Here is a 19,994-nt window from a genome sequence, read left to right as displayed (position 1 = left end):
ATTTCTAATATTATTCACATTTCTTCAAATTTTAATATCTTTGAAAAAGCATTAATATTGACTAAAGTTATTCCTTATATTAAATAGTTATTGGATAGGAATAGGAAGTCTCATAATCAGTAAAATCCCGCATATTATTAATATCGGATTAAATTAATGTAAATTTTATTAATCAACCTAATTTACCTAACCTAATGCGAATCAATTAAACAATTGCACAGTTGTTTTTGGAAAACAGTAGTAGATCATTATTTACCCATTTTTAAATATTTTTCACACGCCCGCAAAAGATTTTAAGGAAAACGTCTTTGTTCCTTGGAATTTTTTTAATTAAAAATATACATTTTTTTTGTTTACAACTCTGTAGAAACGGAAAAAAATATCAATTAACTTTAAAAAAGATTTTACGATGAGTGGTATATTTTAACTTCTAACATTTTTCTTGCCAAAAGATTCTAGGAAATTAATTATTAAATTTAATATAGTCGGTATTGATTTGGGAACGTCATACTCTTGTGTCGGTGTTTGGCAAAATGGTAGAGTCAAAATTATTGCCAATGACCATGGTAATCGTACAACGCCATCATATGTCGCTTTCACTAATACGGAAATTCTTATTGGAGATGCCGCCAAAAATCAAGCCTCTATGAATCCTCATAATACCGTATTTAGTGTTCATCGTCTCATTGGTCGTAATTTTAATGACCAGGACGTTCAATCCGATATGAAGGTATGTTCAATATAATAAAAGTGAAAATTCTCCAAAAATAAGAAAAAAAAATAAATTAAATTATTATTCAAAAATTTGGGTTATATAACAATTAAAAAAATCTTTCAAATATATTAGAATTGGCCGTTCAAAGTCGTCAACAATAATGGTAAACCATATATCAGTGTTGGATACAAATATAAAAAGAAAATATTTTCTCCCGAAGAAATTTTATCCATGGTATTAACAAAAATGAAAGAAATCGCAGAAGCTTTCCTTGATACACAAGTTAAAAATGCCGTAGTTACAATGCCAGCTTACCTTAATGATTCTCAACGTCAAGCTATAAAAGATGCAGGGTCGATAGCAGGTTTGAATATACTTCGTATCATTGCTGGACCAACTGCAGCGGCCATTACTTACGGATTGGACAAGAAAATAATTGGAGAACGTAATGTTCTTATCTTTGATTTGGGTGGTGGTGCTTGTAATGTCTCTCTCTTAACTATTGAAGAAAGGGTTTTCCAAGTAAAATCCATTGCTGGTAATGCCCATCTTGGTGGTGAAGATTTTGATAGTCGACTTGTTGATCATTTTGTAAATGAATTTAATAGAAAATTTAAGAAATATATCTCTTCCAATGCACGTGCTATCCGTCGTTTAAGAACGGCGTGTGAGCGTGCGAAATGTACACTTTCAGCATCATCACGAACTTCCATTGAAATTGATTCTCTTTTTGAGGGTATTGACTTTTATACCTCTTTGACACGTACCAGATTTGAAGAATTGAATCAAGATCTATTCCGTTCTATAATCGAACCTATTGAGAGAGTACTTCAAGATGCTAAAATTGACAAAAGTCAAATTAACGAAATTGTTTTGGTTGGTGGATCATCACGTATTCCCAAAATTCAAAGAATGATATCTGAATTTTTTAATGGAAAAGAACTAAATAAGTCCATCAATCCCGATGAGGCTGCAGCTTACGGTGCTGCAGTACAAGCTGCTATTTCCTCTTCCTCTGGTTATATTTCTGAAAAAACTCAAAATATACTTCTACTTGATGTCACTCCTTTATCTCTTGGTATCGAGACTGCTGGTGGTGTCATGAAGCGGATTATTAAACGTAATACCACAATACCTACTAAGAAATCTGAAATTATGTCTACAGATCTTGATAATCAGTCTAGAATATTACTTCGGATATATGAAGGTGAAAGTACCCGAACAGGAGATAACAACTTACTCGGAAATTTTGAATTTTTTGGTATTAAGCCAGCACCAAAAGGTGTTCCAAAAATTGAAATTACCTTTGATATTGATGAAAAAAGCATTTTAATCGTATGTATTTATTTATATGAGTATATAATAATTCTACAGTTATATTAATTATGTTTTAAATCCTTACTATTATAGGTTTCTGCTGTTGATAAAGCAACTGGCAGATCAAATAAGATTACCATCACTAATGACAAAGGACGATTATCGAAGAGAGAAATCGAACGCATGGGTGTGAATCATTCTTTAATATTCAGATTTTAATAATAATTTTACACTAATATATGATTTTTATTTTTAAAAATAACAGCTTCCGAGGCTGAAAAATATCATGCAGAAAGAAAGAAAATTGCTCAAAAAATGCAAGCACGAAGTGATTTGGAATACTATGCGTATAACTTACGTAATTTGGTTCAAGTAAGTTTCTCAATTAACTGCTAAAGTTATTTCTGTTCGATCAAACTTATAATCTTGTTTAAAATGGACTCAAATTTAGAATATTGATGATATAAAGAATAAACTTGAAATTGCAATAGATAAATCAACTACATGGCTTGAAAATAATCAAGAAGCAGGAAAAGATGAATATGAACGGGAACAAAAATTACTTAAAGGGATTACCGACCAAATAATAATTGAACTTAATAGCGTAAATAATCCTTCATAGTTATCTTATTTTAAAATATGTTTTATAAATTTCATGAAATTAATCATGTCATTCTGTAATCGATGACATATGGCATTATTTTCGTTTTTATTTATATTGCATTCCTGGATCAAAATTGTATAATATGATTGATGGCTATTTTTATTTTAGAAAGAATTATTAAATACATATAAAAACGCATATTCATACCTTATCAATACATAGTTAAAAGAAGAAAGAATCTATGAAACATTCTGAAAAGAATAACAAATACTCATTTCAGCGCGGGTTAACTTTACTTACTGAGATAGTAGTTACAATAATTGTAGCGGTATGATAAATTTTGCGTGATCACTGGCAAATTATTTGTTGTTAATAGAAATAAGGCCAAGATTATTGCATTTCTTAGCTACATATTACGAAACTAATACCTCAAGGTCTTGAGTTTGCGCAAATAATCAAAATCATGTAGATCTTGCCTTTTATGTACAATTTTGGTCAAATTTTTATTACTAGATACAGGCCGACATTATCTTAATTCCGGCCCTGAATGAATGCGTACAACGATTATTAACAACTATATTAGATATTATTATTATTATTTTGCTTTGGGTTAACTAATAAGTTCTGGCCACAATTTATTTAAGAAAATGGGTAAATGGATAACTTTAATATAACAAAAATGCGAACATAATTATAATGGAAAGAACAATCAAATTGAAAGTGAAGAAAATGTTACGGAAAGGTAAAAAAGGATTTGACAAAGTTAAACTTAAATATAACATTTGATAAGTAAGATCGTCGAGCACCTACCCAACATGTAAAAAACTACTATATTAAAACTAGATACAGCTCGCTTCATTATATTCATCATCTTATCGTGGGAGACTTTGTGATTAAGTTCGGTATCAAAAATTATTATTTAATAAGCGGTAAATCGATGATTGAGACTAACAGACAGTTATTTATCCATTTAAAATTCATATTATTATTATTTTTCAACATCTAAACTGCAGTAATATCATAATAATGAAAAATGTATGTCGAGCATTTATTTTTCTTAGACGCATATTATACTGTAATTAAAGTAAAAAACAAAGTTGTTAAATCACTGTTGCAGAGGTGAATTAAACTAAGCATAATGAACAAAAAATATATATTCAAGAATATTAGTTACTGCTTCTTTATAAGTTGGTTTCAAATTTTATTAATAATTTTACCTACAGTATAAGGTAATTTTTAAAAATTATAAATAAAATATAGTAAAGTAAAATTTAACTTATTTTGTAAAATCAATAAATTCTATTGAATTATTATTGAGTTTGTTTTTTATATCCATCTGCTTCTTTTAGTGCCGTCTATTTTTTTTTCAATTTTCATAATAAGTTTAAATTATGATGTATCCAACATATATGAGCAACGAAATATCCAAATTAATTCTTACAGCTCAATAATAGAATTTTGCCTGTTCTTTGGGTTTGAACCCCGACACTTTTCATTAAATCAATATAACGATATCGTGATTTGTGATTCGCTGCTATCACGTGATACATCCGATAATAATCTTTAGAATTCTCACTCAGCAGATGTATAGCATGAATTGAAACATGCATTCTCGGCTTCGCTCAAAAATATACATTTATCTAATATATCGTTCTATTTATTATTATTATTTCAATAGTATATAAGAATAAATTCTAATAAATTTACAGTATTTTAAAAAATAAGCAGCGTAGCGCAGAGGAAGCGCGCGGGGCCCATAACCCCGAGGTCGGAGGATCGAAACCTTCCGCTGCTATGTCATATTTCTTTTTTTCTTTTTATTTTGCTTTTTTTGAAATTATAGATATGACTCATCATATGTCATTTATTCATTACTGCGCAAAAGGCGCAAACTGCGCATGTTAATTGCTGCGTATTGGAAATTACTTTCCAAATACGTTTAATAAATAATTTCATTTTATGCTTCTAATATAGGATTGGAAATAAGAGTGCTAAAGATTTAATATTTATTTTACTATTATAAATATTAATTCAAGCTACGATAAGACCTGAAATGAGTTTAAGATCATGTTTGTTTGTTTTTCGCTGCGTAATCCATATTGATGCTATGATTGGATAATATTTGATATACTTACAATAACATTAATAACATTTCAGTGAATTCATACATTAACTACGGTATCAGGGGTAAAGAAATAAATATATAATTTATATTAGCGACATTTATCAATTATTATTTAACTAAACATATAATTCTATTTTTTTCTTTCTTCTTTCTTCACCATTACACGATTTAATTGAATTGATATTTGGTGAAATAAACAGTTTATAATCTACTATTTAAGTGGAATTGCAAAAGTTATTCATACTAGAAGCTGCAATTTAAGAGATGATAGAGATGATTTAACTATACTGAAATGAAATTGCCTATATAGACCGCCAGAATTTCTCAAGTCCATTTTTAATCTCAATCCCGTTGTTAAAGTTCAAGGTGTAAACTTCTTTATCATAATTGGTTTTGAGCCAATTTGCTATTGCAAAAGCAGTAGTTGTCTTGGCACTCTGCCGATGCCCATATAGGAGACAGAACTTGTCATTAAGGAGAGAATTTCCCAGCTTTTTAGGTTCAATGTAGTAGTTAATTGCTTCATACACCCTGCTTGAAGACCAGGTCCTATACAAAAAAAAGTATTTGACTCAGATATTCAACTTTTGCAAAGCAGATCTCCCACTTTTTATGTCAATACTTTTTCTGTCGTCCGAATCATTCAGGTTTCTTTTTCCTATTGAGGAAAATCATTTAACGTGTTACAAAGAAAAAAAAGAGATCAGAACTACATATTTCTTGTTCGAGAGGTAAAAACATGAAAGACACTTACCAATAGAGGGCACATGTACGATGTTGTGGATGTTCTCCAGTACAAGTATAATTGAAAAATACTAGTCAGGTTTCATCATCTCGCCACTAAGAATGTCTTTAATGTTATTTTCTTCAACTTTTTCAAGCAGGTGTTCTTCATTTTCAGCGATGTCAACCTTCCAAAGGTCCAGATCGGACCAATCAATGTTTTTTTTCTCATATACTTGAGATGTCCAATTTTGAGTAAATCATATTCGACTGAGTATTACCAATTAAGCTGCTTTTAGCAACGGTAACCTAAAAACTTTCATTAGAAGTCTCTCCTAAGAGTAAACAATTTAATGAAATTCCATTTCGGAAATATTTCTGTAAATTAATAAAATGAATTTTTAGACAAAGAAGTATTTTATTAGAGGAAGAAATTTTAAAAAAAAACTGAGAAAGTTTGAATACCGTCATGACTAATAATAAAATAGACTCTTGATCAGTGGCTTATAATGACGATATAGGTAAAATAGTATAAAAAAGTAAAAAAATTAGTTTATCAGTAAAAATTTATGCGAAAGAAATGATTAATAAGGTCTGCATGAGAGTATTTATATTAAAAAAGTTGAATCACTGTTACGCAATTTTTGGAAACTATTTCATACCAGAATTTAGTAGTCCATGAATCCACGATACAACTGAAACATGCGCCGCAATGTCGTAATATGCTGATTTTGAATTTTGATGAACTGAAATTTATGTTAACGACTAAAATTACATTCAAAATCGGTGTAAATACTAATCTCGTTATACTTTCAAATAAAAAAAACTAATTTATTCATCTAATTAGTATTATTTATTTCATGAGGAGTTGGAAATAATAGGGTTTCCCTTTCCAGGAAATAAATGGGTAATCAATCCCCTGGAGCGTGTCACTTATTAAATAACTATTTTAACTACGGTATTTTAAACTCAAAAATTAGTATGAAGGCAATCATGAGTGACACTTAGTGCGACAGGGGATTACTTAAAAAATTTGCGCCACTTTTTTATTTATTTTATTATAAAAATAGTATAATTATAGTTCTTTTTGTGTAAACTATTAATGAAAAAAAAAGTAAAAACAGAAAAAGAAAAAATGTATGGAAAGTAATTTGGGAAGCTGGGACAATTGGTACATCTCTGGCACATGACAATGTACAATAACACTTCGGACTTTAATTACTCATATCGGTCATATGAATAAAAAGTACTGTACTTACGCGAAAAAAATTGCTAATAATTCCTTATGACGCGTAACACATAATCTTGATGTTATCGTCATGAGTAATTTCAAATAATATAAATAGCTTACCTTTTAACGATTTTGACTTCTTTTTATCTTTTTTTTCAACTTCTTTTTAACTTTTTTTTCAACTTCTTTTTAACTTTTTTTCCGACTTCTTTTTATCTTTTTTTGACTTCTTTTTTCTCCTTTTTTTCATCATCTTTTTTTTTCGTCTTTTTTTCCGTCTTCTCTTTTTTTCATCTTCATTTTTCCGTCTTCCTTTTTTTTCTTTTAGGTCTGTCTTCCCCCTGTCTAGGTCTTCGCCCCCTTTTCTTTACGTCTTCCTTTAGGTATGTGGGATGGGAGTGTGGGTTTGGGTGTGGGCTGGGAGTGTGGGTGTTTGGGTTGGGAGTGTGGGTTTGAGAGTGGGTTGGGAGTGTGGGTTTGCGTGGGTTTGGGTATGGGTTGGGAGTGTGAGGTATGTGGGTTTGTGTGTGGGTTTGGGTGTGGGTTGGGAGTGTGGGTTTGCGTGGTGTGGTGGAAGTGTGGGTTTGGGTGGGTTGGGTGCGTTGTTTTAAAATCTTTGTTTTTTTTTCATCTTTTTTTTAGGTCTAATTGTGATGAACTCTTTCGTTGTTGCTGAGAACTCCCATACCATTCAAAAACGTCAGGAAGTCTTCTCTTAGGCCTCTTTTCTTTACATCTTCTTTTAGGTATGGTACGGGTTTTGGGGTGGGTTGGGAGTGGGTTGGGAGTGTGGGTTTGCGCGGGTTTGGGTATGGGTTTGGGTATGGGTTGGGAGTGCGGGTGTTTGGGTTGGGAGTGTGGGTTTGGGTGGGTTTGGGTGTGGGTTGGAGTGTGGGTTTGCGTGGGTTTGGGTATGGGTTGGGAGTGCGGGTGTTTGGGTTGGGAGTGTGGGTTTGGGTGGGTTTGGGTGTGGGTTGGGCGTGTTGTTTAAAATTTTTTTTTTTTTTGTCTTCATATTTTTAGGTCTAATTGTGATGCATTCTTTAGAACTTCCGTACCATTCAAAAACGTCAGGAAGTCTTCTCTTAGGCCTCTTTTCTTTACGTCTTTTTTTAGGTATGGTGTGGGTTTTGGTGTGGGTTGGGTGTGGGTTGGGAGTGTGGGTTTGGGTGGGCTTGGGTGTGGGTTGGGAGTGTGGGTTTGCGTGGTGTAAGTGTTTGGGGTTTGGGTGTGGGTTTGGGTGTGGGTTGGGCGTGGGTTGGGAGTGTGGGTTTGCGTGGTGTGGGTGTTTGGGGTTTGGGTGGGTTTGGGTGTGGGTTGGGCGTGGGTTGGGAGTGTGGGTTTGCGTGGTGTGGGTGTTTGGGGTTTGGGTGGGTTTGGGTGTGGGTTGGGCGTGTTGTTTAAAATATTTTTTTTTTCTGTCTTCATTCATTTAGGTCTAATTGTGATGCACTCTTTCGTTGTTGCTGAGAACTCCCATACCATTCAAAAACGTCAGGAAGTCTTCTCTTAGGCCTCTTTTCTTTAGGTATGTTGGTTGGGAGTGTGTGGGTTTGGAGATTACAAAATCAGAAGGCGGTGATCTTGCAGTGTACGGTTGTTAAAAAATTATATGTACAGTTTATTTATAAGTAGTTTTTATTTAAAATTTGTAAAATGATTAATAAAATAAATACTTAATAATGAATAAATGAAAAAAAATTGAATTTTTTGTAAAGGAGGCGGGTCGTCGGGACTCAGAAGAGTTAAACGTATATTTAGTTTAAATTTATTTATAAAAATATTATTATATTATTAATAAATAGTTATATTGGATGGGGGAATAGAGGGAATAGAGATGTCGGTCGAAGACTGATATCCCCATCCAATAACTGAGTTTATAGTTCGGTCATTAGGAATTAAATGCTACTAATACTGATTTCAATATTAGATGTCTCATAAAAATATCGGTCAGTGAAATCCCGCATATTCCTAATCAACTGAACAATAAACTATTAAATATTGTTTTCTAGATTATTATAATATTTATATAAAATATTTTAATAAATTTAATAAATCATTTTCGAAATAAATAAAAATATTTTTAATGGTCTCTTCGATGAAATAATCTATACATGTTTATTCTTTTTTTTAAAAAAAAATATACCTCAGGATATGATCATAGAACGGCTCTTTAAAAATGTTCGATTTTGCAAAGTGTTCTTATTTTGGTTATATATTTTTAACTGGTTACTTTAAATCAATAATTTGAACGATTAAAAAAGGATCTATCATCTATTTTGCCATGATCATTGCATAAAATATTACTAAATGTTTAAAACGTTTAAAGCGTGTTTTGTTCACAATTTTAAAATATTCGTCAGAGTATGTTTATATTACTAAGGAAAAAAATGGAATTTTAATTTTATCCATAAAAAACCAATGTACGTGCGTAATTTAAGAGAAAACAGATATTTTAGTTTGGTTGTTTTTTCATCAAGTGTGATAAATCCATCTTATTAAAGAGACAAAATTTTTTTTATCTGGATTCCGGGTAGTTTTAATCGGATATTTTTTAACCGGATAAAAAAAGAGATCGATAGTCGATAGGTATCAAATGATTATTTTGATTATTTTATTTAAATTGATACCAAAAAAAATTTCTTTGAATATAAATAAATGAAATAATGTTCAAACTAAAGTATAAATAAAAAAAAAATAAAACGTAATTAAATTATTTTTTACTTTTTTCTTTAGAAAAATTAAATACTAATTCTTTCTATCATAGAAACGTTAAAGAAGATATCTATTTTATGTTACACATTACCAATATTACAAAATTATACCGTTCAAAAGTTTTGAGGTTTATTATTAAATTTAGTATACATTTCATTAAATAAATTTTGAATATCATCATTTACTTTTTTCATTTCATCATTTATCTTTTTCATTTCATTAATTTTTTCATTAATTTTTTCTAAAAAAATTTCTTGAGAATTTTCTAAGGAATTTGATTTAATAGTTTCTTCCTCTATTTTCGGTAACGTTATAGTAGAATCAGTAGAACCTTCCATATTTTCACTTTTGGTATTAGATGAATTATCATCATCGAATTTCCCATTTGAAGTTTCATTCATTTTTTCTAAAAAAATTTCTTGACAATTTTCTAAAGAATTTGATAGAATAGTTTCTTCCTTTATTTCCGGTAACTCTATAGTATAATCAGTAGAACATTCCCTCTTTTTACTTTTGGTATCAGATGAATTATCATCATCGAATTGCCAAATTGAAGTTTCATCATAATCAACATCTTTAAAAGCTTGAGTTATAATATTTGTAGGTTTTTCTTCAAAATCATTATAAATTTCACCTTGGTCATCTTTTCTCTTTTGATACCATTCTTGAAAATTTTTAGATTGACCAATATAATAAATATATTTTGGTTCTGGTTCAGGAGGCCAAAAATGAAAATGTTCTAATGCTTCATAATCTGCTATTTGATTCGCTCTAAATCTTAATAATGCTTGTCTACCCTTAGTTTCTGCTCTTTCATACACTCCACTAAAATAAAACAAATATATAATATTAAATAAAATCGCATTTAAAATTATTAATAATATCGTTAATAATAACTTACCCCATGAAAGCAATCAACATATTTTGTAAAACAGTTACAATAAAAATACTAGCAATTAAGGTAAATAAATCAATAACCCAAAAATCAAAACGATCTCTTTGTACCATATCACCATTCAACCAAAAATATGCGGCTATTATTGCCGCAGAAAAGGATGAAAATGGATTATCATTCTTGTCTACAACATCATATTTAGATTCAAGCGTAATATCAAATAATGTTTCATTATTTATATTTTTAGCAGTTCCACTTAATGTATCTGATTTTACTTTAATTTCGGGATCATTAGGGTTCTTAAGTAAAATAAACCTAGATATAAATAAAAAAAAATTGAATTAAATAAAATAAACTAAATATATTAAAAATTAAAAAAAAAATTAAAAATGATTATACATTGTGTGCGCAAATCCCATTATTACAATGAACATAAACAAAATAAATGGAAAAATGTTTTTGATGATATATATAACAAAATAAATATATATGGCTATTTCTAATCGATTAAAAAAAATTAAAAATTAAAAAATAATTAATTATTAATTTGATCATGAATTCTTTTAAAAATAAAGTTAAATTTGATATTTACTTGATACTAAGCGGAGATATAATACCTATATTATTATAAATAATCTGTCAATATTAATGATATGCAAAAAAACAAAAATTGTAAAATAAAACCTACAAATTCGATCCAGAGAAAAAAAGTCGAGAATGATATCCCCACCATCAATCCCACATCAACTGATTCGACACTTGCAAAGCCATCAGAAAGTTTAAAATGTTGAAGCATTATTGACATTACTATCATGGAAAGTAAAATGGAACATATGTCAAAACTATTAAATATATCACCAAAATATTTTCTAGGCCCATGAAAATATAACTGTATTAATTCAGTAGCGAGTAAATATGTTGCTAAATAATAAAATATGAGAATTAATGCAAATAAAAAATTTCGTAATTTCCAACTTATAACATCATGATTCAAATATTTCCAACTGATAAATATGAAACAAAAGGCAAAAACAAGAAATCGGAGAAAAAGAAAGAAAAAGAAATTTCTCGCTTTCTGCCAACGAAAATCAATAACCGCTTCAGTTGCTGGATTATCATACATATCATCATTATTCTCGTATCGTACCACCCTAGAAAAAGGGCTTAACAGGTTCTTTTTATCTCGACTAATTTTGTACCATCGTGGTATAAATAAGAACAAAAAAATCTTTAAAGCAATTTTTAATCTATAATTTTGTTCTACATTTTTCTGTGCAATGGTAAATTCAGGAAGAGGAACAACTCTTAAAGCTAATGGCGACTTCTCAAGGTAATTATCAAAATCTTCAATGATTTTGCGCATTTTTTTAAAAGGATTAAATAATTTCCTAGTAATTCTATTGTACCATTCATATTCGTCAGATTGCAATTTGTCTATTCTAAATGCCCTAAATTTAATGTTATGGTTACGTTTCGCTTGATATTCTACTGGAATAATATCATAAGGATCTTGTGCTGAAAAGTAATCTTGATTTGCAAAACATTCCTTACGAAATAGCTTTCTAGCATAATCATCTATATGTATATAATAAATATTGTAAATAAATATCATAATTCCTTTTGAAAAATAAAAATTAGAAATGAAAAGAAAACAAACCGTAGTTATATTTAAATAATAAAGGTAATGCCTTAGACACAGTACTCATCCAACCAGCATAATCTGTTGCATGACTAGAATAATATTCCAAAAAATAAGCAACAACAACAGTATCTTTAAGTTCACGACCTATAAATATAAAATCAAGTTATTGATCAACGATATAAACAACGTCATAAGGTCAAATTACCTTTGAAACGATAAATTGCTAATTCCATATCACTTTCTGGCATTTCATTATCTTCAAGGTCATCATCTTTTATGAAATTTTTTCCTGGCCAAGACACACTCCTTGGTATATGTCTGATTATGAATTCCTCTTTTTTTTCATTTCCATTATCTTTATCGTTATTACTTTTGTCTCCAAATAATATAAGTTTTATCAAATAATTGCAATCACCAAGAATTAATTTTTTCATGACATTATGTCGAACATCTAATAATTTAAATTCTTCAGGTTTGCATTTAGCAAACCTCCATACTATATGTTGAATATATATTATCATTTCTTCATACTTTTAGTTAAAAAGAAATTTAATTATTTTCTATTTTTTCAAAAAAAGCTTAAATAATGAATAAATAAAATTATAATCGGTAACCTACTTGATGTATTTTAATGTAATTAGTCACAAGAAACCTTCTGCGCTTATTAAGATGTTCCAATGCTCTACAAGCGCGTCTTACCGCATTAACTTTTTCAATAATATCTTTCTTTTGAATTACTTTTTCTTTCATTTCCATAATTCCATCCTTTTCCATTTCCTTTCCCGCTTTTCTATTAAGTTCCATTTTTTCTATTTCTTTATCCTCCATATCTCTAATTTCTTCTTCTGTTTTCTCTTTATCACTCGAAGCTCTTTCGTACCAATAAACTTTCAAATAAAAATCATCTAATATATGACTTGATCCATCATTTGGTTTATATTTAAACTCTTCAATTCTTAATCTTGTTGCTCTCCTTTCTTGATTTACCGGAATACCATTCGCCCATATATATTCAAGAAACGGTCCTCCTTTGTTTGGGAGTTTAGAAAGTTCATCCTTAGATTTACTATCATCACGGATTTGATGCCAAATTTGAACCGTGGATCTACCAACTATAAGCTGCAAAGTTTGTATTCTTTCTCCTTCTTTCTTTTGATTAAGACAATAAGAATTTCTTTCATACTCATCTATCACCCAAGGTTCTTTATCAATAACTATCGGAACAAATTCTTTATCATAATGTATCGTATGATTTCCATCCTTCTTATTTGTATATTTTTTAAAATTTTCTTTTTCTTCTTCTGATGTATTTTGTTTTAATTTATCGATTTTTTTAAGAACTGATGTAACCCTTCCTTCTTCATCAACTTGTAAAATATTTCCTGAAGTTCTAGCCAAACGATTACTAAGTTCTACGATAGAAAAATTTTCTAACGTTATCGTTTCGGCCTTTACAGTATTATAGATATCCCAGATCACAAGTTTCACCTGACTCTTTTTTTCGCCTATTATAAGTAATTTTTCATCACTATCAATGAATTCTAGTGAATAAATTTTTTCAAATTCATCAAATTTTTTTGATACGACCTCCAGACCATTCTCCATAAAGTATAACCTAATGGATAATTAAAATCGAATGAAAAAGATAAATAAATAAATAAATAATAAAATGACAAAATCGAAAAATTGAAAATAAACTTACTTAATAGAATTAAGTCCCCGAGTAAAACAAATTTGTAGTTTACTAACTGAAAAAGTATTGTAATTAAAATTTCTAATACGTTTATCTTTTCTTTCGACTCTTTTTGGGGTAGTTTTTAAGCTCATGTCCGCTAAATCATAAACTATAATTTTTGTTAAATGATAATTCACAATGAATATTATAATAAAATAAATGATATTAATTACCTTCAAGCATCTGTACGTTATTCTTATAATGTTCGACCAAGAAATATTGATTATAAAGACACGTAAGAAGTTTATTCATACAGTCTTCTTCTAGATTTTCTTTATGCCAATGTTTTAGTTCATTTTCAATACTTTTCGGGTAATCAAATCTCGTTTTTAAATCAAAACTTCTATACTCGAAATTATACTCAAAATTATATATTCCGTTAAAGTTCAATACGATAAATCTTTTAAAAGTGTAATCATTTTGATCGATATCGTCTAAATTTTGTATAAATTTACATATTCCGGAAACACTATCAGAATAACAATAAGTTACGGGAGATATTTCCTTAAAATCAAAGTTATTATTATTGTCCTTATTCAGTTTAAGACGGTAAATTGCTGTTCCTTTCTTATTTTCATTTGATTTATTACTATACGATCCTGGTAAAGCAATTCTAACGTCTGAATTTGGAAATCTTCTTTTTATTATGTTTTTCTTATAATCAGACTTTGTATCTTTTCCTTTCATATCCTCATTAACATCTATGCGAGATACAGCAACAAAGATAAAATATTTATCTTGATAATTTTGTACATTTGATATATCTAAACTCCATCTATACATGTTATCCGTATCATTACTATTATTAGCGCTACTGTTAGTTTCTCGAATAAGGGATTTGTCACCTTTGTCAAATTTGTCAATTTCTAAATTTTCGTTTATTTTGAAACGAGCGATTGTTTTAGTAATTTCTTCTTTATCATCGTTCTGATTGTTTGAATTGTGTTGTGCTGAAGTAGTCTTTTCTTTAGATAATCTGAATTGACGATGATCTGTATTTTCTAATACTTTAATCCAAAGGTTCGCTTTTTTTTTTTAAAAAAAAGGAGCTTATTTTAGTATTATAATTTTTCGATAAACATTACATAAATTTTTAAATTTTTAAATGAATTTTACCTGTATCAAATGTTACAGCAAATTTACCATCTTGACAAATCGCGATTTGATAACGTTCCTTTTTGGAAAGAATAATATCATTTTCATTATCTGATAATTTAAAAATTGTATCCTCTCTATTACTAAAGTAACTCCATCTATTACGCCTATCCTTATCAGTCGATGGCCTTCTCCGATTATTTTCAGTTGGCTCAACAGATAACGACATCTTTTTAATTATAATTTTTTTTTTATTAGAAAAAAAAAGGAAAAAAGGAAATCAAAATTATTTATTTTTTTTTTGAAATTAATTTATTTATTTATTTATTTAACTTTATTTGTTTTTACAAAAATGTAAAATCTTATCTTTAAATAAGGAAAAACATTCAAAACTTGTGTAGCCATCATTTTGTATAACCAAATAATTTGTACCGTAATGTCAGGACAAGAACATTGTTACGAATGAATTCATTTCTCGTTTTCGTAATAAAGGCTTATTAATTCGTGTGATACAACAGAATTCTAAAATTTGAAAATCTGTCCTAAAAAAAAAAATATCTAAAATCTTTTTTAAGTTAATCTATTTATAATCATTGAATTTTTAATACGAATAAAATTATCGATTATCAATTTAATAAGATTTATTGATCATTGTTTTTATAAAATTATACAAAAAATTTTAGATTTGATTAATATAACAAATATCTCCTCTGATTAACTTACTATAACATTTAATCATTTTTCAATTAAAAGTATCAATAATAAAGTTCTTGTTTTTAAAATATTGACCTTTTTTTTTTATGAATATGAATCTGTAGGAAAATTTAATGATATTTATTATTTTTATTTGTATCAAACGTATACACACCACATATATATATATATACTGTATATATTTATATACATTAAAAAATTTTTAATAGCTGCGGCGACAGAAAAGGTAAGTCACAATAAAAAATTTTGAGATATTGTCATTCAACCGTTAAGGTTCGTGTAACCAGATTGCATGCATATTGCAAAATATATTGTAAAAGTTCATAGAACGAATCTTTTTCTCTTTGAAAGATCAAAAATAGCTAATATGATAAACTATTATATTTTAATAGAATTTTATGCGGCTGAAACTAAAAAAAATTCCTGCACGAATCAACTTTTAGTTACACATTGTGTAATAACTCGGATTCTGCAATAAAACTAGCATCAATGGAAAAAATTTTTTCCGATGTGGCCTAATCGAACATTCTGTTTGACTGTTTCTTGTTATTGATTTTTTATTGAAAATTCTAAATTAGTAAATTAAAAAAAATCTGTGTAAGCAGAAAAGAAGGACTTGTAAAGAATGCTTAACCAATACGGTATATAATATGAAAAAATTTGCAATTGTACCGATTTGAATTATTCCCACTTTTTTTTTTTATTATATTTAGTTGTAATCTTGTTATCATTAAAAATAAAAAAAAATCAGTATCCCAATTGCATATCCATATCTCTGCCGCATTAGATGTCTGTGTAAATTCGCACGTTCGATGCGAATCATCAATATTGCGTTGCTACGCCTTGCATTAAAAATTTAATCCTATTATAACATATGCATGTCCTTTGTACGTTTCTTGGGATAATATATTTAGATACCAAAAGTTAACTATCACTATCAGGATCTTTTTTGGAGATTATGATCGTATCACAAAAATAAAAACAGAACTATCACGTTGCTAAAATAGAAAATATCAAAGTACTCGATAACTCGTACAATAACGCCGGCTAGAATTATCGATAATACTGACGCTATCAGTCGATCAAAAGCAGTTTTGCTAAGCGAGAATTTATTCATTTCATCATAGCAAAAAAAAAATGGGATGAGTTCAAAGAGACTATAAATTTTGTTTAAAAAAAAACTAAAATTGAGCTATACAGTCGCCACTGGTTATAACGAACCTGTTTGCCGAAATCTTGTTATACTGAACCGGAATTTCCAGAACCAATTTTTTATAAATAATTTCACTGGATATACAATTTTTCGGCAAAAATTTAACCGATCACGGGAGGACGCATAAAGACCGCAGCAATAGTCTCCTCGCCTTTTAATTGCCGCGGGAATTCGTTTGTCACAGTCAGTACACTTACAGCAAAAAATTTTTGACCGTTTACGGGGCTAACAAAAAGTGCTGCTATGCTGATTGTTACTCTAGATTTTTGGAAACTGGATTTTTGGACGACTACCACCGAGGATCTAGCTTCTGTGGGATTTAGATTTATTTGAGATAAGAAATACAGTTCACCCTCTCTATACTCTATAGCGAATTTTTATATAGTGAATAACTTGCTATAATGAAGAAAAGTTCAGGTACAGATTTTTTTTTATGTATAAAAAATGACCCTCAATATAGTGAATTTCTCACTATAACGAATTTCAATCTCCAGCCCATAGGATTCACTATAGTGAGGGTGAACTGTGCACCATCCCTGTAAAAAATCTGTTTCGTGTTTTATCTTTCCATTTTTTTTCTGGAATGTATCATTTTCATGGAATTTATAGCCTTAAATCATGGAAATTTTCATCTCGCTAACACTGACAGATATCCGTGGATGTATCATTTTCACGGAATTTTTACGGAAGACACGGAGAAATAATGGAAATATTCGGATAAAATTTTTTATAGGGCATCTCGTTTCACGAGGACTAACTACCACGATTAAACAGAACCCTGAAGAATATATAAATAACTCAGATCTGGGTTTACAGCAAAGCTACAGTGACGCCTTTGGAAATAAGTGGGGTTTCTTATCAATTTCATTTTAATTTTAATTTTATTTTTGTAGGCGATGTAGATAGATTTTTTTTTTAGTTATAGTGTAGTGTGGCTTATATTATGATTATTTTTCTTTTTTGTTTTTCGTTTATGGGTTTACATATTAGAGTCCTTTAGTGTTGCTTTGGCAACGCATCCATAGAAATTATGGAGTTAGTAGATAGAGTGTTTGCTATGTATTTCTATATAAATCTATATGTAAACCTTTACTATGAATTAATTTTTATTTTTTTTATTTTTATTTTTAAGATATAGACTCGACTGGGGTCGAACGCTAAATAGGAATAAACATGGTCTAAAAGATCAATAAATTCTAAGCTAGTGTTTTACCCAACCTCTCAGGAGAAGCCTGAAGGGGTCGTCTTGCCCATTATTCTATAGAACAATCAAGCATAACCTGGAGTCTAAAACGGACTATCAAATGCAAAAGAAGAACTAAAAAAATTAAAATTAAAATTACATGAAGAAGAAAAATTATCTATATCTAACTCAAAACTACTAGGGTGCCGGACAGAAGATAACCATCCACCAGAGTGTAAAAAATTACAAGTGCACAAAATCAACCACATCGGTACTTGCGGTAAGTGAGAAGGGCGAGTAGACGGGGCCGAGGAAATCCAAGGATGAAGTGATCGGCGAGAAATACCATCCGGGGGTAAAAAGTTCGTCCTAACTCTGGGTTGAGAAAGATTTTGTGATCTGTTATGAGAAGTAGAGGCAACTCTAGAGCGAGTAATAGGTTGTGATGTTTTATGATCACGTGACTTCAAAGGTTTTTTCTTACGAAAATCGCGTTTGCGTTTGGGCGTAATTCCATTACGCAGTTCCCACAATTTCAACAGAGAACAATGTTTAGGCCATATTTGTTGGTAGATTCGTTCGTGAAATGAGGTTAAAAATTCCCATATGATTGAACGGGTAAGTTTGTCATTAAAGGTGAAAGATCGTACTAAATTATAAAAGTCTTGTGAAACAAGTTGGTGTATAATTAAATATATTGGATGAGTGAAAGAATTTGACTCCGAGATCGGTAATAGGAGATCAAATCGATCGATGGATTGTTTAATAAAGATAGGATTAGAGGAAGTATGCTTCTCAAGAAGATGTTGTAATATGACTTTATGTTCTAATAGGGTAGTGTTGATTATAGGTAAAAGTTTCGAACAAATTCCCAAATGTTCATTAGTATCTTAATGGTTGTTACAAACCGGGCAAGGTATATGATTGTCAGGATAAAGATCAGGATAATGTTTGGTAAGGACGTCACCACAAGGAAGAATATGATTAAGTGCTTTAATTTTAAAAGCGTTGTGTGATGATTTGGTAGAACTGCATACATCGGACGTGGGATTAAATTGTAACCACGCTCTAGTTAGAGGCCAATGTATTGAGGACAAGGGAAATCTATCGAAAATGGGTGAAAGTGAAGAATTACCCAAAAATTGACTAAAAGTGTAAGTATCTGTAAGATTATGACAGAATTTTCTAATGTCGCGGTCGATTGGTGCAATAGAGGCCCAAATAGGGGTCATTAAAGAACCCGGTAGAGTTGCAGGATTAATCTCGTAAGGTGCAAGTTGACGTGCAGCATTAGCTAAGCTATCGGCCATATCATTCCAAAAATCATTGGAGTGAGCTTTGACTTTGTGTAGGTGGACGATCAATGATTTTTTCATAATTAACGTGTCAATCAAACGCCACGCTAAATGGTTATTGCATTTCAGCTTTCTTCTGATGGAAGTTAATTTGTTTGTAACAGCATGGAAGGTATGAATGACGTTCAACGAGTCTGTGAAAATATCCAATTCACTCTCATCGGGAACAGCAATAATAGCTGTTAAAAGCGCGTACACTTCCGCTTTAGTAGAAGACGGATTAAAAGATAAAGCGCCTTTGTAAGATGGTGGAGGAGGTCCAGAATCAGGAGTTGCATCAGTAATCTCGATCCAAGCAAAACCCATTTGAGTTTGAGTAGAAGAATTAACATCTATAGGGGAAAAAGAACCATCAGTGTAAAAAATAAATTTTTTTCGAAGTAAAAATTGTTTAGCTATTTCTAAAAGTTGAATAATTAAATCTCTATTTCCTACAAAAATATTTTTAATAAAGAGGGAGGAAGAGATATTTAAATTTAAATTGATTGAATTATTAGTAAATAACAAAAGATTCTCCTCTAAGTATGAGTCCAAAGAGGATAGAATAGGAATCGTTGGGGGTAAAACGTTAGGTACAATTAATCTATGTTTGTTATATGTAAAAGCTTGAGTACGAAGGGTGTGTAAAGATGTAGTTGGGAAAATAAAAGATTTATCTAATTTTATAAAAGGTCTATTAGGTATAAAAGATTTTGCGTGAACATTAAAAAGAATTAAATGTGATGTTAAAGA

General features: G+C 29.8%; 3 protein-coding genes across 3 annotated transcripts; 2 read left to right on the top strand and 1 right to left on the bottom strand.

The window, feature by feature from the left end:
* Positions 1-409: 409 nt before the first annotated feature.
* Positions 410-2,654, top strand: OCT59_015480 (Homospermidine synthase 1; the record flags this gene model as incomplete). The annotated part of the gene is made up of 6 exons (XM_025331086.2): positions 410-416; positions 486-730; positions 848-2,050; positions 2,126-2,219; positions 2,298-2,404; positions 2,484-2,654. The coding sequence occupies 6 exons, from the start codon at positions 410-412 to the stop codon at positions 2,652-2,654; spliced, it is 1,827 nt and encodes a 608-aa protein (XP_025182568.1).
* Positions 2,655-7,100: 4,446 nt separating this feature from the next.
* Positions 7,101-8,119, top strand: OCT59_015479 (uncharacterized protein; the record flags this gene model as incomplete). The annotated part of the gene is made up of 3 exons (XM_066140036.1): positions 7,101-7,226; positions 7,462-7,626; positions 7,832-8,119. 3 exons carry the CDS (start codon positions 7,101-7,103, stop codon positions 8,117-8,119), a joined length of 579 nt encoding a protein of 192 aa, XP_066002855.1.
* A 1,424-nt stretch (positions 8,120-9,543) lies between these two features.
* On the bottom strand, positions 9,544-15,026 carry OCT59_015478 (uncharacterized protein; the record flags this gene model as incomplete). Its single annotated transcript, XM_066140035.1, has 11 exons — positions 9,544-10,255; positions 10,332-10,640; positions 10,725-10,824; positions 10,918-10,942; positions 11,014-11,900; positions 11,983-12,111; positions 12,173-12,497; positions 12,586-13,582; positions 13,670-13,811; positions 13,876-14,727; positions 14,819-15,026. 11 exons carry the CDS (start codon positions 15,024-15,026, stop codon positions 9,544-9,546), a joined length of 4,686 nt encoding a protein of 1,561 aa, XP_066002854.1.
* Between the last annotated feature and the right edge of the window lie 4,968 nt (positions 15,027-19,994).

The sequence above is a fragment of the Rhizophagus irregularis genome, chromosome 23, assembly GCF_026210795.1.
Source record: "Rhizophagus irregularis chromosome 23, complete sequence".
NCBI lineage: Eukaryota > Fungi > Glomeromycota > Glomeromycetes > Glomerales > Glomeraceae > Rhizophagus > Rhizophagus irregularis.
The sequence above is the reverse complement of the archived record's forward strand: the minus strand, read 5'-3'. Positions and strand labels throughout refer to the sequence as shown.